At 35.9% G+C, this 27,734-nt stretch overlaps 1 protein-coding gene across 9 annotated transcripts in view; it reads left to right on the top strand.

The window, feature by feature from the left end:
- LOC106457782 (N-alpha-acetyltransferase 60-like) overlaps nucleotides 1–24,017 on the top strand; it is a 32,778-nt gene extending 8,761 nt beyond the window's left edge. For 8 of the 9 annotated variants that reach the window (XM_022383816.1, XM_022383817.1, XM_013917225.2 and 5 more), the window contains 3 exons: nucleotides 19,911–20,007; nucleotides 20,471–20,708; nucleotides 21,801–24,017. In XM_022383816.1, coding sequence (XP_022239524.1) covers nucleotides 19,911–20,007; nucleotides 20,471–20,708; nucleotides 21,801–21,939 — 474 coding nt within the window. In that variant the 3' untranslated portion in view covers nucleotides 21,940–24,017. The remainder of the gene's footprint in view (nucleotides 1–19,910; nucleotides 20,008–20,470; nucleotides 20,709–21,800) is intronic. The other variant, XR_002610251.1, reaches the window with a different exon arrangement.
- The last annotated feature ends 3,717 nt before the right edge of the window (nucleotides 24,018–27,734 follow it).

The following is a 27,734-nucleotide window of genomic DNA, read 5'->3' as shown; positions in this document are numbered from 1 at the left end:
TGTTCATACTAATTTTTAAAAGAAAAACATTTCCATAAAGTATTTCATGACATATCAAAATAAGTAATACAAGAAAAGTGGAATTGTTCTTTCCAGTTTCAAAACAGTTTGCAAACTTAAAGATAACTTTGTTTTTCCCAGTTTCATTTCTTTATTTTAACACTGTTGTCTTTGATCATTCATTGTAACAATGAATTCTGAAGTCCAGGTTACCACTTCATGGGTAATACAGTCTACCAGCACGTTTACACAGGCTACAGGTGGAGTAACTCGGCTATGGAATTGTCGGCTCTCATTTGCCATGAGATTCCTCGTTATATGAATCAACCTTCTCCTAAAGTTACCCATATTCCTCCTAAACATGCCAAACTGTTTTGGCTGTTGAGAAATTTGACAGCCTTTTTCCTCCACCTGATTTCGCTGTGTCTTCACATGCCCCTACTGCAGAATCAGCTAGTCCTAATATGGCTTTTTTAGATATGATTTCTCAGGTGTCTTCTGTTTTATCCATTTCCCCAATTTCTTATAATCCCCTTCAGGCTTCAGATCAGTTTGCTTCAGCATACCACCAGGCTGAATTTTTATTTCTTGATTCTCAACAGTTGGAATAGCTTTTGCCTGTGTGTGTGGGCAGACCCTGATCATCCTGTTCCTTTATCCCACACCTAGTTTTCCCACCTTTGTCTTACCATATCAACTCTCCTACAGTACTTGTCTACTATCCACCTCGATTCTGAGGGTTTTTTGAGGGATAGCTTCTCCCTGACTACCTTCACATTGGCATATTTGTCTTCTTCAGCTCTTTCTTTACACATGTAGTTTCTGTGTTGTTAGGTTCTTCAGGGAGGAACATTGTATTGTCCCAAGTTCATTTACCACCTACTTACCTCTGGGACTTGCATATGGCCCCCTTTCTCTGGCAGTCTGTTTTTGGAAATATTCTTGAGACTTTGGAATCCCATGTTGATTTGGTGAGACAACAATCGATCCTGTCATCTTTGGTTGATTTTTTGTCTCATTCTGTGCCTAGACAAGCCTCTATTACTGTTCCCACCTTGCTTCTTCCTAGCCCTTACCAGTTCATACCTCTAGGGGTTCCTCCTCTCATATTATTTGATGCTGATTGACATGTTCCAACATCTGTCAGAGGTGGTACAAAATATTCTCTTCTAGAAAGCCATCAAACCTGTAAATTATCCTTCTCCAGATTTTTATTCCAGGCCATTTGCAGTACTCAAGAAAATCCGGGTACTGGTGGCCTTTGATGGATCTGTCCCACCTCAGTCACTTTTTGGTTCTACCCTGACTTATCATGGAGTCTTTTCTCACCCTCAGGTAGGCTTTTTTCTCTAGGTTTATGGATAACCAGAGTAGATGTCACAAATGCTTATCTGCATATTCCAATTTCTCATCTGTTGAGGTGCTATCTTCAATTTGTTCATCACAAGGTTGTTTATCAATTTTGCACCCTGCCCATTGGGCTTGCTTTGGCCCCATATAGGTTTTGTCAAGTGGTCAAGGTTTTTGCCCAACATATGCATGCTCATGGGTTGTGCTTACACCATTACATGGATGACTGGCTTCTGTTACCTCATTCCAAACAGGAGTCTGCACATCACACTCATCCACATCTCCTGGAGGCAGCTCGTGTGGATTGGTTAATTAAGTTGAAAAAGTCATTCCTTATACCTACCCAATATCTTGTCCACTTGGATGTTTTTTTTTTCAACAGTCAACTCAGTTGGGCCCACCTTCTCCTCTTCAACTCCATTAGATGGAGCTTTCAGTTCTACATGCCCTTAATGCTCCCTCTATTACTGTTCATGAAGGTCTGTTGCTTTTGGAGATGTGATCTTTTATGGAAGCCCTTATCTCCTAAATGACCAGTGGAACCTTATGTGGGATCCATTATCAGAACACCAAGACGGCACCTGTTCTCGTTCCCTTTATGGTCGAACCGTAGATCTTCTTTTTTGGGCCTACATGTTCAATAATCGTCTCCTTGCATGCCATGTTCTGGGTATATTCAATTACTTAAAGTTTATCTGACAGAATGGTCTATCAATCCTCTCGTTTTCCAGTGGCTATGTCTTTTGTGGGGTACTCCTCACCTGGATGCATTTGCCACACCCATCAATACCAAATTACCTCTGTTTTGGTTTCTGGTTTCTCATCCATTTGCACTGGCTGTCAATGTGTTCAGTCTGGATTAGACCAACAAATACCTTTATGTGTACTTTCACATCTGTCCTCTTCTCAGGGTGATTTTGATCATCCACGTGTGTTAGGTCCTTCTGGTTGCTCAATACTGGCCAGCACAACTGTGGCTTCTGTGGCTGCTCCAGCTCCAATCTGCCCCACTATTACCTCTTCCTCTTACTCCATCCCTTTTGTGTCAACTTCAGTCACTAGCATTTCATCTAGCCCTTCATATTCTCTGTCATCACACTGGTTTTTATTCAGTCCTTGATGAAGAAGCAAATTGATTCATTTTTAGCTTGTTCCATTTTCTCTTCATCCATGGATGTTTGTCAATATAAGTGGAACACCCTCCACCATTGGTCTTTGGATCAGGGATTTTTACCTGCTCGACCCACTGTTCCTCATCTTACGGATTACCTCACTTGGCTGTTTAATCAGGAGGTCTTCAATCTCCTCAATTACAGGTTCTCAGGGTTCCTTATTGCACACTTTTTGTTTTTCTATGTACCATAAAGTTTTTATGTCTCCTACTCTCTCTCAATTGTTGCATTCCTTGCAGATTCGTCGTTCTCCTCGTTGTGCAGTCCTTCCAGATTGGGATGTCAATGTGGTTCATCACTGCCTTACTTTGCCTTTGTTTGAACATCTTTCCTCATGTTTGATTTTCACTTATCCCTTAAGACTTATTTCCTTCTACTCTTGGCCTGTGGATGTCATAGTTTGGATATGCCATTGATATTTCATGTACCCTTTATCATACCACATATGTTCTCCTCTATCCAGATCATTCTTTCTTCCCAAAACTTAAGCAGCTTGTGAGGGTAACTCCTCCTTCTAGCTGATTTCCCTTCCTTCCATTTCCAACCTATATCCACAGTTCTATGTCCCATACATGCTCTTTATTGTTATATTGCTTGCATGGCTTTTTTATGTGGTGCCCTTTCCTGCCACTTCATTTTAGTGGCAGATTTCTTCCATTTGTGACCTTTATCCTTCCACCCTTACCAATTGGGTTCGACTTTTAATTCAGTTGACTTACACTTCCTTGTCTCCTTCTTCCCATAATCTGTTTAAGGTATCTTCTTATCAGATTAGGCACCTCTTACCTTTTCTCTGGCATCTCATCTCCATTGTGCCTTGGAGGAAATTCTTCATTCGGGTATGTGGACCGCGTAACATACGTTCATCTCTCACTATCTGCATGGGATCACTGTTTCTTCAACATCAGGTTATCGTCTTCCACCTGTGGCCATTCTTCAGGATACTGTGACTGGGTAAGTTATCTTTTGTATACCTTTTATTTTTGAGGGGCATTTCCCTTTTATCCTGTATGGATCCTGTTCTGTAGTGAATGGTGCCTGGCAAGGTATACTTCAAGTTGTCAAATCTGCACTGTCAGGCCATGTTTACTTCATATTTATAATTTCCATGGCCACTCAGTGCTCACTATTGAGATGGGATGTTCCACAAGATTGCTTGTAGGTTTTCCTTGTAATATTGATCAGCTTCTTTAATATGTCCATTCTGAACTGTACTCACCCATGGACTTCATGGGTAAAGCAGAAGGGGATAGCTGCCCAATTCTGTCATTCCTTCAATTTAATAAATCAAGTATGGTCTGCTTTTCAAAATAGGGTTTTCTAGGTCACCCATTGCACTGTCTCAGGTATTGATGTTCCTCCAGACTCTCCACTGCATTTTCTCACTCCTTTTTCTTCCAATGGAGTACGAGAGTTCTTACCACTTTCCAGTTCCAAGCTGCTTGGGTGGTGGACCATGAAGACATCTTCCTTAGTGTGATAGTGATATATGATACAAACAATGATGAAACTATTCACTTGAGAGTGGGGTGGTGGTGTCTGCTGGTGTAGAAGATGAGATGTCTTCCAATCTGATGCTATATCTCTATATGGGTTTATCTGAGAGGATGTTGTAACATTGCAGTGAGCTATCAAAATTGCAGTTTAACCCTTCGATTGGGATCCCTCATCTTACCCCCACATGAATGTCTGTTCCAAGTGGCTGGGTTTTGGATTCAGAACTAAACCAATCAACATAAGTCCTCACACATGTATTACAGGTGTCTCTGTTCTCTCACTCAATTACACTTTTGTTCACTCCACTCATGTTGTGGGTCATGGTAGTGGTACTTGCAGATTAATACAATTCTTCTTCTTACGCTATCCCTTGATGATTTTCATATACTAAGGATATTTTTGCACTGGGGGTGGTTCCTGTCAGATTGTTTTTGAGTGGGAGTATTTACTTTACAGAGACATCTTTCTTAAGCCGATTGTCCAGATGTCAGGTTCTTGGATCGGTCAAACAATTTATCATATTGCTATTATGTGTCCCATTCACAGATCAGTGGGTATGAGATTTCCTTCTGGTCTGCTGAACTTGAGGTGAAAACTGTATGATCCTCTTTCCTACCCCCCACCAAATGGCTGGATTTTGGATTGAAGTTGACTTGCTGCTGGTATGATCCTCTTTCCTACCACCACATGAATGTCAGTTCCCAGTGGCTGGGCCTTGGATTATAATTGACGTGCTGATGATATGATCCTCCCCCACATGGATGTCAGTTCTTGGTGGCTGGGTTTTGGATTGTAGTTGATTTACCAATGATAAGATCCTCATCCTACCCCTACATGGATATCTGTTGACAGTGGCTGGGTTTTCGATGCAGTAGACTTGCTGTTTATGGTCTGTCATTCCCTAACCACTGTACACTTAGGGCACATCCTTTTTACTCTCTCCCACATTCATGTAATCTATTAGATTGAGATTCATATATTGTGTGTTTTGGATCCCTATCCAACCATAGTTCTCTCCCTTTTGGATGCGCTTCTTCCATTTTCTGCCCATGTTTGCATCACATCACCACTTTCCTCACTGGCCGAAGAGTATACGTGGTACAAAAGTGGTGCAGTCTTTTACGCATGATCCTCTAATGTGAGGATCTCCTCTATTATAATGTCCTTCAGACACTTTCGAAGGATGCTTCTTTTTTTCCCTCACACCGGTCCCTCCATCTATTCAATATGGGATTCTAGCTATATATGTGAGAGGAGGTAATGTACCATATCAGAAGTTATTATTTTTCTGTACTGAAAATGTATTTTCAATAGGTACTTACCTTGGCTCACTCTTTCTACTCTTTCTCCCCACTAAAAACTGGTGCTTCCATTTTCTGTCAAAACTTGAAGTGATAGTTCAGTAGGATCAAATATAGGGAGTCACACGCGTCAGGAGGGTTGTCACATGATAATCTACATGTGAGATGCAGTTGAACTATGTTGACATATGGTATGTGGAAGCTCAAGGCTTGTGGCATGCAAAAAAATTTTGAATATATAGAGGGCAGCACTGAACAAGACTAGCTATTTATGTTAGAGGAGGTAAGTACCTATTGGAAATATTTCAGTATAGGAAAATTATAACTTCAAAGTTTTATATTATCTAAGTTTTAATTTCTCAATTTCAAAACGAAATATTTAAATATATTTTCAGTATTCACTTCTCTGTGTCACATGATGCATGTATTCCTTAAATTCTCCATTTTAGTTTTTTTTCCTACCTTTTTATTGGTTTCTGAGTGCTCAACTAATTAGAGGCTCATACAATAGATATTGACAAGTCAAATATAAAATTTTAACACCAAATCTTCTTGCATTACTGAGATATCAATGAATGTTTAATACCCATGCAACATGCTCTCCCATCTCTCTCTGTCATTCAAAGTGTCTGTGATTCTCTTTGACATTGCTGTTGGACATGTTTATAACCAATAGAAAGAACAAAAATTCAATATACCACCATGTCATTTACTTATATTTTAGTGGGAGAAATGGCAAGTTCTGAGCAAATATTGTTATGTGTTGAATGAAGTCAATGCTTTGAACAACTAATGAATTTTTTAAACCTTTTTGTAGCTTAGCTGGAAAACCAGTTATTTATAGTAATTTTGGAACATTCTATTCTAGTGGCTGATATATTTTTTGCATTCTAAAATTGCATATTTGGAAGCAATAGGAATTATTTTTTGAATGTCTAACATAATGTGAGAAAAGTAGTTTTATCGAGCATAACTATGCTCTCGAGTAGAAATAGGCTTGTAGCTCTTGTTTTTTATGTGTATTTTGTATTTATTGTTTTATATTTTCTTAACAAAGAGCAAAAAATCAAATAAAAAAAATTATTGTGCTCACTCCTTGATGAATGTACAACAAGTAGTTTGATGTCACATGATGTAACCTGATATTTTACTTACTCTAAGCTTTTCACTTTCCTTTTGATTGTTATATTTGGTTGTCATGGTCCAATTGAAGTTGGTTCAAAGTAAATTAGTAAAGCAATAGATATGAAAATGATAGAAATCTGAAGCTGTTCCGATATATAATTTTGTCTTTTGCAGTCTGCAGTTGTTCTACAAAAAAAAATTGACTGTAATTTAAATTTTTCAGTTTTTTATTTCACTATGCATTCATGAATTCACTACAGTTTGTGTTAGGCTAGAGAAAATGAGATAAAGTTTTATTTTTGTTTTAGGAGGTTTTACAGGTTATACAAATAAAATATGAAAAATAAGATAAAAAAATGTACTTTTTATTTGTTGTATTGACTCAGTAAATTGACAGACAAATTTTTATTAAAAATTCTTAACCAAAAAATATTTTTTTTTGTATACAACAGATTTGTAATGCTTACTAAAAGCTTGCCAAATTTTGTTAAGATACACTTAGTACATTTAGAGTTATAGCTTTTATAGGTTTATGGTTACAAGGTTAGTCAAAATGGCTAAGCTCATATACAAAGAGCTAACCTGGCATTCATGTTGCATTACCTCATCTTTCATTTCATCATTACACCAATAACATAAGCCTAGGTACTTTAGAAGTATCAGACTAATTATATAAAAAATAAAAAGTAACATGATTTCATGGATCATTTCAATTATTAATTTATTTTAACATATTTCTGTCATCATCCACTACTGTAAAGGTGATTGAAGGCACTCTGACAGATGGGAGGTTGGTTCCATTCTTATCTTGGATCCAGGATTCCTGACCTCCTACATGTGTTCCTTCAGCTGAGCCTGCCCCATCTTTAGATGAATTTGAATATTTCCATGCCTACATTTACTTCCAGTTTCCTCTTCCTGATGAGGATCATGTTATCCTTTCATTGTTCTTTGAAGTTTGAATTACACAGGTATGTGACTCTTGTTTTTGCTGAATCACTGATTTTCTTATTGCATGAGCCTCATTCACTTGAATCTCTCCTTTAAACTTGGGAATCTCTTTTTTTTCCCTTCTTTTTCTCTCTCTCTCTCTACTCAACTTCATCTTTTGCTTACCTTTGCTATCTGTCTATGCTTCACCTTCTTTTAGAGGCTTTACATTATTACTTTGTCAGCTACACTGGGGAAAATTGCACATATCTGTTTTCCACTTTGCCATGGATTTTTCTTCCTCTTTTGTATCCCAGTTAGCCTAGTTTCTTTGTTTCTGGGATGTACTTCATTGGAATGCTATACTTCCTGACAGTCACCTCCCTTAATATTCTCTCGGTGATCTATGTGCTTTACCCTTTCTTTATGATGAAGTTTTGTTGGGGTGTTTCTTATACTTTGGAATTTTTATCTTATGCAGCTCATCATCAGTCATATCTACTCACGTTTCTTGCTTTTTTGGACCAGGGTGCTCACAAGATTTCTTGTTCTCCACAACCTCTTGGAGTTGACCCTCTGCTGTTCCTAGTCCTTGTGTTACTTTTTTAATGTCTCCCCCTCAGAGGACCAGCCATTAAAGGTCTTTGTCTTGGAGCTGCCCTTTGGCTTTGATCTGGTGGGAGCTTGGCTTTTCCCCTTTCTACACCTGTAGACTCCCTTTACCACAAACAAGTGCTTTTTCCAATACAGTACATTACCTCCTCTCACATGTATAGATATTCTCGTTCAGTGCTGCCCTCTATATGCATGTTACAAGTCTTGAACACCCACATACCCCATGAACAATAGATTCAACTGTGTCTCACATGTAAATCATCATGTGACAACCCTCCACCAATAGGAGTGCGACATAACCTCCTAATGCATGTGCCTCCCTCTATTTGATTCTACCAAACTATCACTTCATGTTAGGCAGTGATCGAGTGCAGACATTTTTCAATTGTACTCTTTTCATGTGTCCACTTTATTTTATTTTATTTCGCAAAATTGTGATTAACTTGATTTATTCATTGGCTACAGTTAGTTCCCTGTAGTAGTTTGCCTCAATATCTTACCTTTTTTATTGATTTTTTTTTCTCATTTTTGACTTCTTCATGGTTTAAGATGAATTCTGAAGTGTGTGTTTTATAACTTCTGATATTATTCCCATTACTTTGAGTGCAATTACACAGAATTCAGGCCTGGGGGTCTTGACTGAGGATTTTTTGGCTATCGTTCATCGGGAGATTGATCGTTATATGAGTCATTCTTCTTCTCCCAACAATGTTCTGGTTCCTCCTGCATTGTCCTAACATGTTCATGACAAGGAAGGTTTTGACAACCTTTTTCTTCCTCCTAACTATGCCGTACCTTCCCATGTCTCTTCTATGAAATTTACTAGGCCTAACTCTTCCTTTTTGGATATGCTTTCTCAGGTGTGTTCTGTTTTCTTGTTTTCCACAATTTCATATGTTACTGTTCTTTCCTTCTTACATGACACTCATCCTTAGAGTACTTTGTTTTTCCTCCTTCCCCTGACATCAGAGTTCATGCTGAGCATTTCATTTCTCAGTTGAGGGCTGGTGGTTGCATGCCTCGTCCTCCATTGGCTTCTGATCATTATGCTTTAGCTTTTTAGCAAGTTGATCAATCCTTTCTTGACTCCTAGTAGTTGGAGTCTTTTACCAATGTAGGGGCTGTCCATGAAAATCCTATTCATCTCTCCCACTCCTGGTTAGGAGCCTTTGTCTTGCCCTTACAACTCTTCTACAGTACTTGTCTAACATACACCTCCTTTCTGAGGTATTCCACTGATCTCCTGAGGGGTTTTGGGGGATACCCTTTCTCTCCTTACCTCCACATTACATGATTGTCGTTTTCAGCCCTATCCATTGACAGATGGTTTCGTTTCTGTTAGGATCTTATTGGGAAGGATGCTGTCTTGTCACAGGGTTCCTCAACCTTCCACTTATCTTGGTGACTTATGGGTGGCTCCTTTTCTCCATTGGTCTGTTTTTGGAGATTTTCCCGAGTCTTTGGAATAAAGTATGGAATCTGTGAGACCACATTTGATCATTTAGTTTTTGATTGATTGTTCGTCTTATTCTGATCCCATGATCTCTCCAATAACTATTTCTCATTCTGCAACCTCCTGTTCGTTACCAATTCCTACCATTAAGGGTACGGAATTTTGTGGTGTCTCGACATCGGGTTCATCATCACCAACAGTTACACTGACTTTAAGGTGGTTTCTTGTCCAGTGAGGATACATTTGTTCAATTTTGTTCCTCTGTGGTGGGTATTCACTATCGATTCATGGGTGATCCAAGTTTTGTCAGAAGGACTTTTCATCCATTTCACTCTCCACCACTGTTGTCTTCTGTACTGATTTCCTTCCCATTAACTCGGGATCCTGCTCTCAGTCTGCATCTATCATAGGCTGTGTAGACTCTTCTATCACAGAGAGCTATCAAGTTTGTCAGCAAGCCTTTTCTGAAGGTTTTTACTCTGGGCTTTTTGGCATCCCCAAGAAAACCAGGCACTGGTGTCCTGTGATCCATCTGTCCTGCCTCAGTCATTTTCTTAATCTTCCCTACTTTATCATAGAGTCCTTTCTCACACTAGTGTTTTTTTTCTTCAGGACTGTCCATGATCAAGGTAGATGTCCTTCCTGAATGCTTATCTCCATATTCCTCTTTTTTCATTGGTCCAGATGTTATTTTTTATTTGTCCACTACGGAGTTGTGTATCAGTTTTGCATCTTGCTTTTTGGGCTTGTTTCAGCATTGTATCTATTTTGTTGGGTTGTCAAGGCCTTTGCCTGACTTATGCATGCTCATGGGTAATGGATTTCTGGCTCCTGTTAACTCATTCTAAACTGGAGCCTTCTCAACACACACACACACACATCTTCTGCTGACAGGAGTAGCTCGTGTTGGTTGAATTCTCAAGTTGGAGAAGTATTTTTTTTGCCTACCTAATATGTTATTCACTTGGATGTATTTTTCAACAACCACCTCATTTGGGCCCAACCTTCTCCACTTTGTCTCTGTTTCATGGTGCTTTCAGTTCTCCACACACTTACTGCTCTCTCAGTTTCTGCCTGCAAGATTCTGTTGCTTTTGGAGACTTGGGCTTCTATGGAAGCCCTTACCCCTTTGGGTCATGCACGTATGCATTCTCTTCAGTGGACTCTGCACGACCAATGGAATATTATTTGGGATCACTTGGACTCCCAAGTTACCCCTCCTCCTTCCCTTACAGACGATATGCATGGGTGGTTGTACAAGGACAACACAATGATGGGAGTACCACTTCCTCCACCTCATCCAGATTTGTATCTGTTCACAGATACTTTTCTCCAAGGTTGGGGAGCATGTGTCCATCAGCAGGATGCTTCAGGACAATGGTCTTAGATCGACATTCCTTTCTATTTCAACATCTTGGAGCTTCTGGTGGTACAATGTGCTTTGGGTCATTTTCTTCCTCTGATAAGAAACTGGCATGCCATGATTAATTCTGACAATTCCACAATTGTGGCCTATATCAATCATCAAGGGGGAACCCATTCACGTTCCCTTTGTGGTTGAACATTCAAACTCCTTTATTGGGCCCAAATGCTGCTGATAAGTCTCCTTGTGTGTCATTTTCTGGGTGCTTTCAACCTCGTGGCAGATAATTTTTAAAGACCTGACCACGTTTTTCCCATGGAATGGTCTCTCAATCATCAAGTTTTCAAGTGGCTATGTAATTGTTAGGGTATTCCTCATCTAGATGCTTGTGCCATTTTCTTCAAACATTAAGTTACCTCTCTTTTGGTCTCTGGTTCCTCATCCTCAAGCCTTGGCTATCGATATTTTCAGTCAGGACTCAGTCAACCAGTACTTTTTGCATTCCTTCTGGATTCGTAGACCTCCTCATAGAGCAGTTCTTCTTGATTCTTCACTGCCTTCCACTCCCTCTTTTTGAACCTCTTTCTCATTTTTCAAGTTTTACCTATCCATTAAGACATTTTCTATTCCTTTTGGCATGTGTGGTGTCGTGAGTCTACTCTATTTTCTATCAATGTTTCACATACTTTGTTCTATTCCACATATGCTCTCTTTTATACAGATCAATGTTTTCCACCATAATCTTCAGCAGATCATGTGGGACATTCTTTCTTCTCACTGATTTCACATCCATCCATTTCCCACCTTTATTCAAGTCTGTTCTAGATAGACCTCTATGTCCTGTACATGCTCTTCATTGTTACATTGCTTGTATGGCCTCCTTACGTGGTTCCCTTTCCTGCCTTTTTATTCTCTGGCAACTTTCCTCTGTACGTTTCTTTTCTCCTTCTACCCTTACAAGTTGGATACATCAGCTGATTCAATTGGCATATTCTTTCCTGTCTCCTTCTTCCAAAATTCTGTTCCGAGTGTTGTCACAATCAGTTCAGACACCCACTTTTTCCATGGAGTCTCCTCTCTGTCACCCATTGAACAAAATTCTTTAGTTAGGCATGTGGACTATACCTCATACTTTCATCTCCAACTCTGTTTGTCAGGTGGCTGTTTCTTCCTTGTCGGAGTACCGCCTGTCGCCATCCTTCAAACTTCGGTGTAGTTGTGACTGGGTAAGTTATGTTTTTCATATATAAATTTTTTCCATCCAGTAGCATGTCCCATTTAGGTTTAGGATCCCATTCAGTAGTAAGTGTTGTCTTTCCAGGTATGCTTCCTATCTCCAAAATCCACACTGTATGACAAAGATGTATACTCATAGCCAATAAAACACTGTTGAGATGGGGTGTTCCACATAATTGCTGTTAGGTTTTCCTTGCAATATATTTGCTTCCTAAATATGCCCATTCCAGACCATACTAACCCATGGACTTACATGGGTAAAGCAGAAGGAGATAGCTGCCCATCCCTGCCATATCTTTGATTGAATAAATCAGGGATGGTCTGCTTTTCAATATAGGGATTTCATGGTCACTTATTGCATTGTCTCCGTAGTTGGTGTTCCTCTGGACTCTCCACTGCATTTTCTCAGTGGGGGTACCAGTCTGATTGAGTTTGGTTTGATGTGACCTGCTAGATTGGCACATCCCTTCATACTATCATTTAGATGTCAGGTTCCCAGATGTATGGGTGGTTGTCGATTTGCAAAGTTTGAAAAGTATATACCTCTGTTCTATTCAACTTGAGGTAAAAACAGTGTGGCTCCCCCTTCTATCTTAGGTCGGAGGTTATATCGTATGCTGCATGGTTTTGTTTGGGACTGGAGTTAACCAGTTGTGTTTGGTCTGATTCACCCTAGCCACTCTACACCTTGGAGCACATCCATTTCCGATTTTCCTATATTCTTGTCTGTAGATGGTTCTTCTACAGTCTTTATTCACCACGGTTGAGATTCTGGTATACCATAGTTCAGATTTGAACCCCTGTTTTTTCTTTCCCTTTTTTGGTTGTGCTCCTCACACTTTCTACTCGTGTATGCAACACTTATTTTAACACTGGTCACAGAATACACCTGGTACAGAAATGGTGGAGTCTCCCACATATGTTCCTCTTCCAATAGGGATCATATTTCGTGGGTGTTCTTCTGATGCTTTCGAATGATACTTCTTTCTATCCCTTGCACTGGTCCCTTTGCCTATTCAATATGGGATTCTAGCTATATATGTGAGAGGAGGTAATGTACCGTATCAGAAGTTATTATTTTTCTGTACTGAAAATGTATTTCTGATAGGTACTTACCTCATCTCACACTTCCCACCCATCCTCTCCACTGAAAACTGGTGTATCCTTTTCAGCCTAATCTTGAAGTGATAGTTCAGTAGAATCAAATAGAGAGAGTCACATACATAAGGAAGTTGTCACACTCCTATTGGTGGAGGGTTGTTGCATGATGATTTACATGAGACACACAGTTGAACCACATTGATCATGGGGTATGTGCATATAGAGGGCAGCACTGAACAAGAATAGCTATACATGTGAGAAGAGGTAAGTGCCTATTGGAAATATATTTTCAGTATAAGAAAACAATAACTTCAAGGGTTTCCCTGTCCTCCCACCTCACCCAATTAGAATGCCATGGAACAATTTCTCAACCCCGGTATGGGTTTTACTCTTATCTTTTTTGTTGTTCCCAGAAAAATGAATGGTTGGTGACCTGCCATAGATTTGTCCCTCTTGCATCAATTTTGGTCATTCCTCTGTTCTGGAAGGGTGGTTTTCTCACGGTGGGATGGGTACTCTCCTTGGATGTAGATGACCAAGATTATGTTTCAAATGCTTTCTCCTCATTCCAGTTCATCCACTTACCTTTTGCTACCTTCAGTTTGTCCATATCAAATGAGCATTCAATATTCACTGCCCTTCCCTTCAGATTGGCTATGACCTTTTATGTTTTCAGTCGAACCTAATGAATATTTGCTTAGAAGTTAAATTCCTTTGACCTGCTATTTCACTAGTCTGTTTACATTTGGCTTCTACTTGCCCCATCCAACATGTCATCGAATGTGACTTTCCTCCTTCTTTAGGAGTCATCTTGTTTGGGGTGACTAGTTCAGCTCTCCAATTAAGTCTCAGTTTATATATGGAGAAGTTTTTTGGGGAGGAGGGAGATTCATTCTTCTCTTGAGTTCCTTGTTCCTATCAGATGTGTCTGTACATGCCCCCTTCATTGTGTTCTAACTGATTAATGCAAATATATCTTGAAATCCACTGTTTTCTCTTATGTTTCTTCCTTTTCCTTTTCGCTTCTTGCTGTAGTGGTGGCTCACTTGATCTCACATGGCCCTGGGCATCCTTTTCCCCCACCTTACCTGGACTTACATCTGTTTGTATTCTCTCAGTGGCCCAGTGTTGAAGTCTGAGAGACCTTATAGTGCTCAAATATTTGAGTGAAATTCTATCCTCATGGTAAGTGCAGCATAGGTGACATATTGTGTAGCTTTGCACTAGACAACAACTAAACCTAAAAACAAAATCTGTCAACCAGTACCTCTTTGTTCAGGTAGTATGGGGTTTTAGACACTTGATACATTTCTGGAGTTTGCTCTTCAGAGGAGTGGTCTCTTTGTACCAATGTCTTCAAGATGTTGGTTGTTCAAAGATCTGACCATCATTTTCTTAGTCATCCACCTGAACTTCTTATCATGATACTTTCAGATACTTCCTCTATCATTTCTCCCATCCTCAGACTGGAAGACACTCTCTTTCAGGAATTGTTTTTCCTTGCTTTAAATTTTCTCACTTGGACCCATAACCATCATAATAAGTAGTCAATCTATCATATCTTTGGAGCTTAGGCCCTAGTGGTAGATCAACTATTTTTGCCTAGAATTCCTTCTCACAGAATGGTCTCTCCATCCACTGGTGTTTTCAGTGGATTTGCTTCCACTTTGGTAATCCAATCATTATTGCCCTTCCAACTTACCTCAACACCAAGCTTCCACTCTTTTTGTCTCCAGTCAAGGTCTCTGCAGCTCTGGAGTGGATGCTCTGAGTCTTAATTGGTTCAATTTCTTTTATATGCCAATCCTCCTGTTCAAAGTTTTTCCATTCTACTACTGCCAGATCAGGATAGCTTGTACAAGATCTTCTCTCTCTTCCTTGGACATTCTCCTTTTCTTATGGATTTTTTCTGAGTGTTTTTCAACAGTTGTTCATCTTATCTGGTTCCTCTCTTGAACTGGAACCTCTGTTTAATTCTCAAGGCTCTTACGTCTCCCTCATTCAAACCATTTGCCACCTGTCCCCTGTGCTATTTTTCTCTTAAGACATATTTGTTCTTCCTTCTCTCTTACAGGGGCCACCACTCTGAACTCTTTGCTATGTATGCTTCCTACACTCTTTTAACACTGGGACAGATTAATATTATTCCCTGACTGCTTCTTCCCCAAAACTTGGTCTGCTCAGTAGGATGATCAGATGTGTTTTGTAATCAACATCTTTTTCCTTTCTTCCCTGTATGATCATTCCAACCCTGATCATCTCCTTTATCCTGTACAGGCTATTTGTTGTTATCTCACTTCTTCTGTTGCCTTTCAAGGCAATTGACAGTGTCTTCTTGCCATGGGATTCCTCTAGTAACTTATATCCTTTCACTTTGACCAGTTAGGTTATAAACCTCATCTGCCTAGTTTATTCTTCAATGGGTGATAACACTTTTCTTATTTTTTCAGATAATATTTCATCAAGTTCATCATCTCACCTTTGACTGTTGATGTCCCTTGTCTAAGATCTTACAGGTGGTGATGTTGATGACCCCTGACATGTTTGTCACATTATTTAGACCAAATTGCAGTTTCACCTATCTCTAGGTTTTATCTCCTGCCAGCCTTCATCCCCCACTTTTCACATAGAAATTAAGTTGTTTTTTCTCTTCTTTTTTTTTTCACAAGTCTCAAAATCACCTAATTCAATCTGTACATTTTTATCATGGAACCTACCACATGACCTGTATTGTCCCATAGGGACTCTCTCCAGAAAAATGTATCTAGTGGGGGATAACAGAAAGGATTAAGTCCAAATGCTCCAGTTCAGTGCCTGCTATTCAAATGGGGTTTTCTGTAAGACTGCTATGGCAGTGCACTGATAAATTTTACCTTCCAGACTGTACTTCATACAAAAAAAAGTCAGCACCAGTTGTGAGCCTTTCCCACACATTGCTATCAACTTCTTTTCCTATACACAGTAACCCATTGCATAGTATTATTTTGGGTCTTTATGCAAATGACAGAAAATTCCATTTTTGTCCAGGCACATCTCTGGTGTTCTTTCCTATGTGAATCCCCCCATTTTATCTTCTAGGGTAGTAATGGGAGAACCCTTTTTTTCTACAGTTCCAAGTCCTCGGGGAGACCGATATGGATAGTTCTTTTTTGGGTTAGTGTAATCCAACTGGTATAAGACTAAATGGACTCACCTGGTGGTTGTGTGAGCTGGATGGATCTTGTTTTCTCCTCAGGATGCAGGTCTGGAATTATTCCTCCCTGCACCTACTTCTTCTCGTAAGTATTTCTCCAATACTGTACAGCTTAACATATTACCCAACCACACTACATATACATGCTGTACCAATTACCCAAGATATAATGACTGGTTTAGCAATCTTCCATACCACCCATCTATGAGACCTTAAGGTTCATTTCGTAATACCTTTTGGTCTACCACCTTTATTGGGAAGAGAGTATTCCCTGCATGAGAAGGATGTAGTTTTCCACTGAGTGTTGCCCCAATAAGCTACTCTCAAGTAGATGACACACTCCACGGGTTTTATCTTTTTGATGCTATGATTTCAGAAAAGAGCTCATCTTTGTAATTTCTGTATCTAAACTGGCCCCTCTACTGTTATATCAATGTGAGATTTTAGTTGTGTGTTCTGTGGAGAAATGAGTTGAGTTTCTAAGTTAATATTTTCCTTACCTGAAAGTGTATTTGAGATATATACTCACCTCCCCACAAAACTTTCATCCTTCCTTCCCACTTCTGGTGTGTTTCTTTTGCCTCATCAAGAGCAAGACTGAGTTGCAATTCTAGTGCTCCTGGGGTTTATTGAACATGAAGGATGTATCACTCTCCCGTTGGTGAAGGGTTATAGTCTAATAATGATTACATCATAGGTTGGCACAGTCCACATTCAAACATGTTGGGGTGGCTATTCTGTTAAAAAATTGTGACATGCAAAATTCGTCTTGGGAGATGTGCAAGGTACTAGCTGTTTCTTCTGTGGAGAGATGACTATCTGAAATACATTTTCAGACAAGGAAAATGTTAACATTGTGAAAAAAAAGAAATTTAGTTACGATCATTGATAAAACTGATCATATGAGTGTTTAGCTATAATGAAAATAGCAAGGAAGAGTTTGAGTTCTAATTAAAATAATTTTTAATTTAAGAGCAAGAAAACAGTTATGAGCTTGTTTAAGACTGGTAAAACATTATTGTATGTAATGTGCAGTTTTTAGTCATTTTATACAGAAAGGATATCAACATGTTGAAAAAGTTGTAACTGAAAGAGTATACTAGAGTAATACTAGGCTTAAGAAACTTGTAATATGAGAATAGGTTTAAAGTTGTGGATTTGTTTTCATTGTTGAACAAAATAATGGTGTGATTCAGGTTTTTAAATTATTAACAGTTCTGTAAGTGGCCTTTTGAGTGGTGAATGAAACGGTTGTAGATATAAGTTTAAATATTAGATGTAATATGTTAATCTCTTGGAAGCTCAAATGTGTACTTGTTCTTTAATAAATATATTTTTCAGTTAGAATTATAATTATTTAGGATGGTTTGCTTAATAATATAGTGTGTACTGTCTAAATTTGTTTTATATGTTTGTTTGATAAACACATGGATGTGAAGAACAGGATTTAATTTAGTTGGTTTTGTAGTGAGTAAATGGTAATCTCAGTCAGATGACTGGCCTTCAATTGTTTAATTGTTTGTCACTGAAAGTTTTTATGTTTAATTATATAAAACTATGTGTCTGCCTATTTTTAAAAGTTTTCCCTTTGTGTTTTATAAAACTTGAGTATAGTTTGTTTTGTATACAGCTAAAGGTTGTGTGTAGTTATGGTTATATGTATGGCCTATCTTTTTGCAGTTGAATGTGTTTTATTTGTTCTAAAGCTTGTATAGGTTTGTGTGTATGTATGCACAGAAAACACAATGACAGTCTTATAACAAACAAAGTTTATGTGTGGATCTTTCAGTATAACATAGCAAGTAAGTGACTTGAATTACAGCAGTTTTATACATGTGTGCATGTAACAATTGAAGAAGATGATGAATTATATCTAGGGAAGTGTCTTTTTCTTACTATTCTATTAATATAGTTTATATGGATTGTTTTTTTTCTTCTCAATAAAATGCTGTCTTATATTTAGACATGTTTGCATTACCTGAAATTGATGAAATTTGTGATGTTTTAGTTACTAGAATAAAATTAGCTTGACACGTGTGTTAACATAGATAGATATATATATATATATATATAGTGCTTGAAAATAACAATTTTTTAGCAATTGGCAAGTGTTTGCAAACTACTTTAGAAGTTAACCATTAAAAGATACACAATAAGATACTGAAAAAGGCTTATTGGTCAGTTATCATAGTATAGTGACAGTGTTTCTTGATCATCACTAGCTAAACACTAGAACCCACTAGCTTTGTTTTGGCTTTAGTAGTTTCAAGCCCTACTTGTCAGTGCCATATTAAGGCAGGGACTGATGGAATTGCTGCACCAGACCCATTACCAAAAATAGACCCAACAAAATTCAAAGTGCTGTGCTTTGTAAATATTTTTACCTCATGCCCTTTTATTCCATCTTTGGTTTATAATTCAAAATGTATTTATTTTAATCTTCATTATATTCAAGAAAGAATGAAATTCCATATAGTTATTTATTGCATTCAGTTTATTCTAAATATTAAAATTACTATATTCTTTATTAGAATTTTTAGTAAAGACACATCATTGAATATTTTCATGATAATATTGCTGTATACATAGTTTGATAAAAGTTTTGTTCAAAATTCATTTTATGTTGATGATAAATTTGATAATGAATTATTTTTAGTTGCCTATTTTCTTATGTATGAGTAGTATTAAAAGACTATATCAATGATATATTTGTCAATTAAAAAAAAAAACTGAAAGTAAAATTATAATTTAATTGTGAGCTACAAGCTTTTGTCATTAAAATATCAAGTATAAATTTGTTTGCTTGTTTTTTTTATGGGTTTTTGTTTTTTCAAAAGTACAGTAGAAGAGGCCCATAATAATTTTTCAGCTCCAGGCCCACTAGGCACTTAATCCAACCCTGCCATTTGTTCATGGTAACATTGTCAAAAGTGACTAAACTCTGAGCAAGTGATAGCTAGGAAGGAATAACTACAACTATAAACTTCTTAAAAGAACCTTCAAAAGGTTATTAGATGTGTGTGGCATGTATAATTGTCTCTGGCAGCTCTACCATGCTTCTCCATATTGACAGATGATATGGTGCAAGTAATATACAAGTAAGTATTGTATGTAAATCATTTTATGCTTTGAGAGATTTTCACCACACTCTGAAGAAATGTTGATAAGGCAGAATTCTTACATATATCTGATGGCATTACCTTCCCCCTTTTTTTATGAATATTAGTTTCAAGTTTGGAGCCATAGGTTTTGATATAAATCATTGGATACGAGTGCTGGATGTATTTGCTAAACTTCTAAAATGTTTATTTCAGAAGGGTTCACAAGCATCATGTCTTTGTCTAAGGATCATTAGATTACACTGTTTGAGTTCACAGTACTGTTTTTTGCATTAAAAAGTGTGTGTGATAAGTATTGTATTATTATGAAATATCTCAACAAAGAACAAGTTCAATCAAAATTAAGGATTTTGAAATTGTCTATATTTATTGATTGTATTTTCGTACTCTACACATGTTCCATGTTTGGTGCTTTTTTGCATATGAATAATGTAAGTTTCATTTTTTCATTATAGGATCAAGGCCTTCTTTCATCTCACTTTCCCAAAACATCATTAGTAGCTTATATTTTAACTCTGGGTGTAGTACAAGAATTTCGAAGAAATGGAATAGGTAAGTGAGTGAAAAGCAATGTAAAACTTAAACCAAACATTGATAAATGAAAAAAAAAGAATAATAGAGTAGTGAAAGAAATGAAATCAGTACAGGTTAATACACTTTAAAAGGTTTGTTAGCATAAATTGTGGCACAGCAATGAAGATTTATAGTAGTTCCAACTTTTATTACATTTGCATGTTAAAATTTAAAGAATTATTATATTGTAAATGGGATAATTTGGTATATTGTCACAAAACAAGCTTTTCTTATTAATATGTTGAGCAAATTGTTATATTCACAAAAAATTCAGCCATTTTATATTCACTTTTGTCATTCATCACAGATTTTAAGGTGGAAAGATACGGTGTTTTTTAAATTGTTATTATGCAGGGAAAAATCATGACTAAACTGTATTAGAGTGCAAAAGCAATGTTTTGTAAAAGGTATAGAAATATGTTACTTTTTTTCCTTCTTTCAGCTACTTTACTGCTGGATAGTGTAATATCTCATCTGACCAATAGTTCTGAAACTGCTGACTGCAAAGCAATATACCTGCACGTGTTGACCACTAACACTACAGCCATTCAGTTCTATGAACAGAGAAAGTTTAAAGTTCATTCATTCCTCCCCTTGTACTACAATGTCCATGGAGTTGCAAAGGATGGTTACTCTTATGTTCTGTATGTAAATGGAGGACATCCACCCTGGACTATATTATATCCTTTCTGATCTTAAAATAGTATTTTTAAAGGCTAGTTTTTACAATACATTCAGAGAGCCACTGAAGCAACACCAATTTTCTTTTGACCTTTGATATATTTCATGTATGATTAGAAATTATAATCTTACAAAATCTCATCCTTGTATGCATTACCGATGTTGTGTCATCAGTAGTATTTTGGCTCATCTGCTGGTCTAGTGGTGCTAATTTTATCAAAAATGTTTGATATTAGAATATTTTTCCATCAACTTTTTTGTTATTAATGAATTTAACACTGACTATATGCTCTTATATCTGAAATATATAATATCATACAAATGCGGGTAAAGAAATACTTCTATAATTTTTTTTGTCTTCTGTTTTTGACTAAAATAAAACTTAATGTGCCTCCTCTGACTTTTTTTTACTTTTACTCAAAATTTTGTAGAAAATGTGTGCATGATTTGCTTTAAATTCCTAATTTTTATCTATGCTTCTTGTATAACAGCTGCTAGGGAAAGACTTACCAATAAAATGGATCTTCTCAACTAACTTGCCTAAATGTTCCATCTTTTATGTTTTTTCAGATATTCCTCTTTCCTTGTGTTTAACATAATTTTTAGTACAACTGAAAGTGACTTTTTACCTTCTCATACAGTTCACACATATAACTGTTTTAGGCTTACATGATATAGATAATCAATGTTTCTCAGAAACATATAGTGGATAGTAGTGAATAAAATAATAATAATAATTATATGCTTTTTACAACCTAAGAGTTTGATTAGTAAGCCTAGTACTTGAACATGTGTGCATTTACTGTATTGCTAGATTTGATGTTTTGGAAATAATACTAGAAAGATATAAATCACTTCAAACAATTTAAAGAAATTATAGTAATATATTTTGTAGCATTTTCATCTTTATACTGTTTTCATTATTTGTAGTTTTAAGATGTTTATTCAAGTATTCTGTAATAATTTTATTACATTATCTTGTGCTTACTAGTTATAAGTAATATATTCCTTGTATTTGTAAACAGAGATCATGGCATTTTGTATTAATATTTGTTATATAAGTACATAAATAATTCCTTAATAAAAGCTACAGACTACCTGAAACACTGGGGACGGACAATATCACGTATAGAACTGTGTTCCTTGCCTAAACATCTAATGACAGCAATTGGTACAGTGATTGCCAGTATTCTACCAACAGGACTAAGGAGCAACCTTTCAGTTAGCTGATAATGTGTGATTGATGCTCTTAGCATCATTGAACATTTCAATTGTCAGATCTCTCAGTACTTGTTATGAGACACTGCTTCATGTTCCAGTAGAATGCTATCAAATGGTACAGATCAATGTGATGAATTTTAGCTATGTTGACCAGACATTGCAACAATTATTGATGCATGAAAGAATAGCATCGGTTTTGAGTAAATGAAACTGGCTGTAAATGTAGATTAGGAGCTATGAGTGATTTTTAATTTTTATGATTCTGTACAGTCAAACAGTTAATGATCAGTCAGATACTGTAACTTAATTGCCTTCAAAGAATATAATTAATTACATTTTTTGTAAGTGTCAGAGTTTTTAACACAAGGCTTTACTCTCATTTGAAGCAACTTAGAAATCTATCAAGATATGATATCAATAATGAAATAAAGTTTGTGTAATTATCAACCAAGTTAAGCTTTATAACTAGGATTGATATTCTATACATGTAGATAATATCAGAACCTTAGTCACATAAAGTACAGTTTAACTTGTCAAGTAAACTGTGTATACTGTATAAGCTATAGTCCTGACAATCAAAGCATATGAAAAGAACCAAGATGTTGAAGATTAAGAGTTAGCAGTTTCTATAGTATTTAATAGGCATTTGTTGGACATATTTTTATCCTAACCTTTTTGCAAATCAACTGTGCAGAGGAACAATTTTTATTATATTTATACATATAAAATAATGGATGTAACTTAGACTAAAGCATTAAGATTCTATACTTCTTCATTATATGAAATAGTTAAATAGAATGCATGTAACCCAGACTGAAATGTTACAAGCTGCACATTTATACACAATGTGAAATACTCATATATAAAATATATAATCTAGATTGAATGTTTCATTTAATAGTAGCTTCACACTTGTGCAGTATTTATCATACTTTTGTAAATTGTATGTAATTCAGACTATAATATTAAATACAAATCATCTTTAATAGTAGATGGAACATTTGTGAAGAAACTGGTCAGAGAAACATGTTTCTTGGAGATATAGATTTACCTGTAACCTGATATACAAAAAAGCATGTACATTTTGTGATATAAAAGAGAACATGACTGTGTTATGATGTTGATAATTTTTGTATTTCATTTGTTATAATACCTCTGTATTTTACTGAATTTTCATAATTAGTTTTTTTATCAGTCTCTTGATATATATTAGTTCTTTTAGGACTGTTTCCATTAGTGTGTACATATATATATATATATCAAATATGCTGAATACTAATGTGTATGATACAGGGTTTGCACAGAGCTTGAAAAGTCCTTAAATTTCATGGTTGTTTTGAAAAATTCCTTAACATTATAATTCCCATTAAAAAGCCCTTTAATTTCAACAAGATCACTTGAAAAATCCTCAAAGGAAAGTATTCTATAAAATTTTGAGTAATATTTTTCCCACGACCTAAAACTGTTTTGCTTAAGTGATTTTCTAGTGTTGAATGTAAAGTGAAAGAGTGAGCAGTGGATGAATTAAATGCTGTATTATCCTGTATTTTATCATGAGAAAGTGCATATTTTGTAGGAAATGATTAGACCATGATGAATTTTAAGAAAATGCAAAGGATTTTGAGATAAAGTATGTTGTGAAACTTGCAAAAAAAAAGTAATTTATCTGTACAAGGTGGGTGAAAGTATTCTAAGATTGCAAATGCAAAGTGAAAAGTTTCAGAAAAACAGCAGTACTTTGAGGCTATCTTTCAATTCTTTTTTTTTTCAATTCTTCTGCAGGATTTATTTCTGCAAAAAACAGTACACTGGATCCTGTGAACTGTGGAAGATAATCTTATGTCAACAATTTCATGAATAGCTGTTGTTGAAAGCCCTTGAAAAACAGCAGATGAAGCTTTGAAAAGTCCTTGAAATTTATCATGATGCTTGTGTGCGAACCCTGTGATAATATAATTTGTTCAGTACATTTTTGAAAAGTAACTAAATAAGAAATACAAGTCCTGTTATGTAATTAGTTTCAGTATGGATATGTACATTAAACCTGTTAATAAAATAAATGAGGTCCTCATATTTTTTAAAGTTGCTGCTAGTTGCATGTTTTTGAAAAATATGGCATATGTAATGCACACAACTCATGTAAAATGAAATGAAGCACTTTTGGAAAAACCAAGCCCAAACATCCAAGTAAAAAACATTTATTTTCTGAAAAAGGTAATAAGTTACTTTTAAAATCATAAATAATATTTAACGTTATACTGGTACACAATTAAAAACATTTTATTTAGGCTTATCTATGGCCTTCAAAAAGTTGACGACTCTACATGTTTCGATGTTACAACGTCATATTCTGTGTGTAATATAAAATAAATGCTTGTAGTTTATTAACAATAATATATTGAAAACCAGAAACATGAGTCATTGTGCAAATGCATGTAATAATAAAGTGCACAATACTTACAAGTTAAAGACTTTTCAAATAACTCTTCACTAATAAAATACATTTACATGATTGTAAATCACCATATCAAATTTTTTTTTAAACTGTATACAAAAAATGCAAAGGTTCTTTAGAAAGGACAAGTGTCTGTAAAATGGAACTTGTGCTTCCATGTATAAGTAAAAAATAAAGATTTTTTTTGTTTCATGTAATGGGATTGCCATAGAATGTATTTTGTAAAAATAAATTTATACATTGCCACATTATTAGTCTGAATAGAAGATGACACACAAGGTGAAAAATAAAGACAACACATTTGTATTCCTTTGGTGAATGATGTCTCACTAACATTACTTTAGTTGAGCCTTATAAATCACTCAGCAAGCAACAAGGCAAAATATTATTGGTTCCATAACTATAAAAGTGTCAATTTCATTGAATAATGTAACTTCTAATGTGAATGACTCAACTGAGTAGATTTTATTTCATTGGCTGATATGTAGCCTGTACATAAGAATAGCATAGATTTGTTCCACAAGGTACCTTTTCTCTATTTTATATGTTTCCATTGCAAAATAAAAAGTTTAAACAATTCAAAATATGACAAAAGATGGATCTTGAAACTTAGGTAGAAGTAGTAATTTTTATAACGAAACAGTCAGTACCATCTTTTAACATTTATCTTATAAACAACACAATGAAGACTGAAAGTGTTTAAGTATGACATCACATTAAACAAAAAACAAACTTAAACTGAGCAAAACTGCATATATATATATATAATATGCCAATTGAAAGTGTAAACACAAAGGGAGAATGCACATATTATGATGAAATAATAAAATACTTTCAAAGAATGAAGAAAAACCCTACTGAAGATAGTATAATTTATCATAAGTGCCATCAACATTACTATTATTCCAAGCTCCGTACAACGGATGATCCACTTCCAGATGACTGTAAAGTTTATAGAAGTGGTCCTAACTATGCTCCTCCAGCACATTCCATTACAGATGCATCCACAAAGAAACTAGTTCATAAAAGCAAAAGTATTTCAGACTGAACATGAGATCAATGTCAAATGTACTGTATACCTATTATGTATTGTTACGCCTCTGATCGTTTGTTAATTTTCCGTAGAAATTCTTTCCGAAAAACTTCAGCAATACAATAATGGCTGGAGATGGCCTGAATGGGTAATGAAGAACTTTAATACAAGTTTAACATAACAGCAAATGTACAACGTTTCGACAAGGTTTTGTCATCATCAGGTACAAATACAAATACAGCAATACAAGTCCTTCCTTAAATAAAACTAGTTTATTCTTTCTCAATACAACTTTGCAATACACTTAATTCCCACAATCAGTTAACTTAAACAAACGCTATAATTCACAACTCAATTGTCCGTCTCTATCTCTGTCTGCAATTCAATTCCATTGTTGCCGTCCTTCTTGGTGGTCTTATATACGTGACTTCCGCTGTCATAACAGTATTATATCTGACTCTTGAATCACAAGCCCATGTATTGTCATCCCTGCTGAAGCCATGTGCTAAAAACGTCACCTGGGCAGGAAGCACTTTGTATCTAATTCCTATCAGGTGATAATGTAGGGACTATACCAACTGTAATACAAAAATTGAAAGAGATGCTGATAAGTCTGATAATCTAATTGGTGGTGAATTATAAGTACAGTAATACTTCTAGCAAGAATGGGACAGATGTGCAATACAAATGAAAATCTCAAACACTGCAAACAGCATGTAAACAAAACTCTATTATAAGTATTTTACACACACTGTTAAGTAGTAAACAAACCAAATGCAGGGTAACAAGCCACAAAAGCACTTGAGAAAGTTGGCAAAGACAAATTCACAAAACTATAAATTTGTCAATCTATCTGACTGACTGACAGCCAACACATTACTGTATAATGGTTTGAGTGGTTAAAACAGGTGACCACTGCAGGTTGCCTTTGGTTCCCTTTCATTGTTGGAAAGGCATAACTCTTTCATGCCTTCACCTAATTCACATGATTGAATTATGCTACCTTGGCTAAAAGCATTTTTCTTAGTTTTACTTATAACCTTGACATAACAAGTAATAAGAACCTATTTGCAACACTACTAATGAGCTAACAATACACTAGTGGCCATATTCTATGATTACAAGCACACTCTGTGAGTAGTGAAGTAACAATCTACCCTCATATCACATGTGGATGCATGATTGCTTATGCACAATGCTACATGATCAGTCTCTAGCTGTACCAGCTAGATAAACAAATTTGAACTATGTAGATTCTAACTACGATCTAACTTTTGAAGGTGAAGTTTTTAGTTTTATACATCTGACACGACTTTGCTCAAGCACTCTGGACTTAAGACAAAAATGGTAAGTTGTACAATTTATTTTTGCATTGTTTTCAAACTAAGTGTGACTTATTGACATCTAAGGTTGTACTTGAAACAGTGCTATTTTTAAAATATGCCTTTCAAGGAAACAATATGATGGAAAAGGAGAAAATCTTATGTTGATAATCTTGAAAAATCTTTATCCTAGCAAAGACAGCATTACTACAAGAATAAAGTCAGAAACAGTAATGCTTAATTTACAAAACAAGCCTTATCCATTAATCCAACCAAATAAGAGGCTGCCACCCTGGCTAGATGGAAGAAAAACTAAAGCAAAGATATCAGGAAATGTAAAGAGATAGCTCTATGTTTTTAAAGTGTTTAAATTTCTTGAGTATTTAGAAAGGATTAGCTACTGATAAAACTCAAGTCTATAATTGGATCAAAGTTCAATGTAAAACATGAAGTAGATATGGGCAGAATGATGGCCACACTAACTTTGAAGTTACACCGTGTCAAAAGTCACCAATAGTAGTAATGATATATGGCCCATTCATACCTTGTTTCTTTACTCTTTGGTGCTCTCATTCCTGTTTCCTAATTTTTTTATTTAAAAATGTTTTACACTTGTCTCAACTTTTTTTATGGTACCAAGTCTTGAGAGTGACTGTGCTCTAGGCTAATGCTACTCTCCAATAGTCATACTTTGCTTATGGAAGACATTATAGCTATCTGACTGGTAAGGAGTGGGCCAACAGAATAGTATCAAAACTGTTGATTTCCTGTCTGACATCAAACACCCCCCCCCCCCATACTGTCATGTATTTTGTTAGGGTTACATAATTTGATTACATACATGTATCTGTACTTAGTTATTGAAACAAAGTTTACATCAAAGAAATTTAGCTATATACATCTTTCATTTAGTTTGAACAGTTACAAAAAGCACATGAAGTAGGAAGGATGGCCACACCCACTTTGAGATTGCACTAAGTGTTATAATATTATT

This window comes from Limulus polyphemus, unplaced genomic scaffold (assembly GCF_000517525.1).
Source record: "Limulus polyphemus unplaced genomic scaffold, Limulus_polyphemus-2.1.2 Scaffold372, whole genome shotgun sequence".
In the NCBI taxonomy this organism is placed as follows: Eukaryota; Metazoa; Arthropoda; class Merostomata; order Xiphosura; family Limulidae; genus Limulus; species Limulus polyphemus.
The sequence above is the reverse complement of the archived record's forward strand: the minus strand, read 5'-3'. Positions and strand labels throughout refer to the sequence as shown.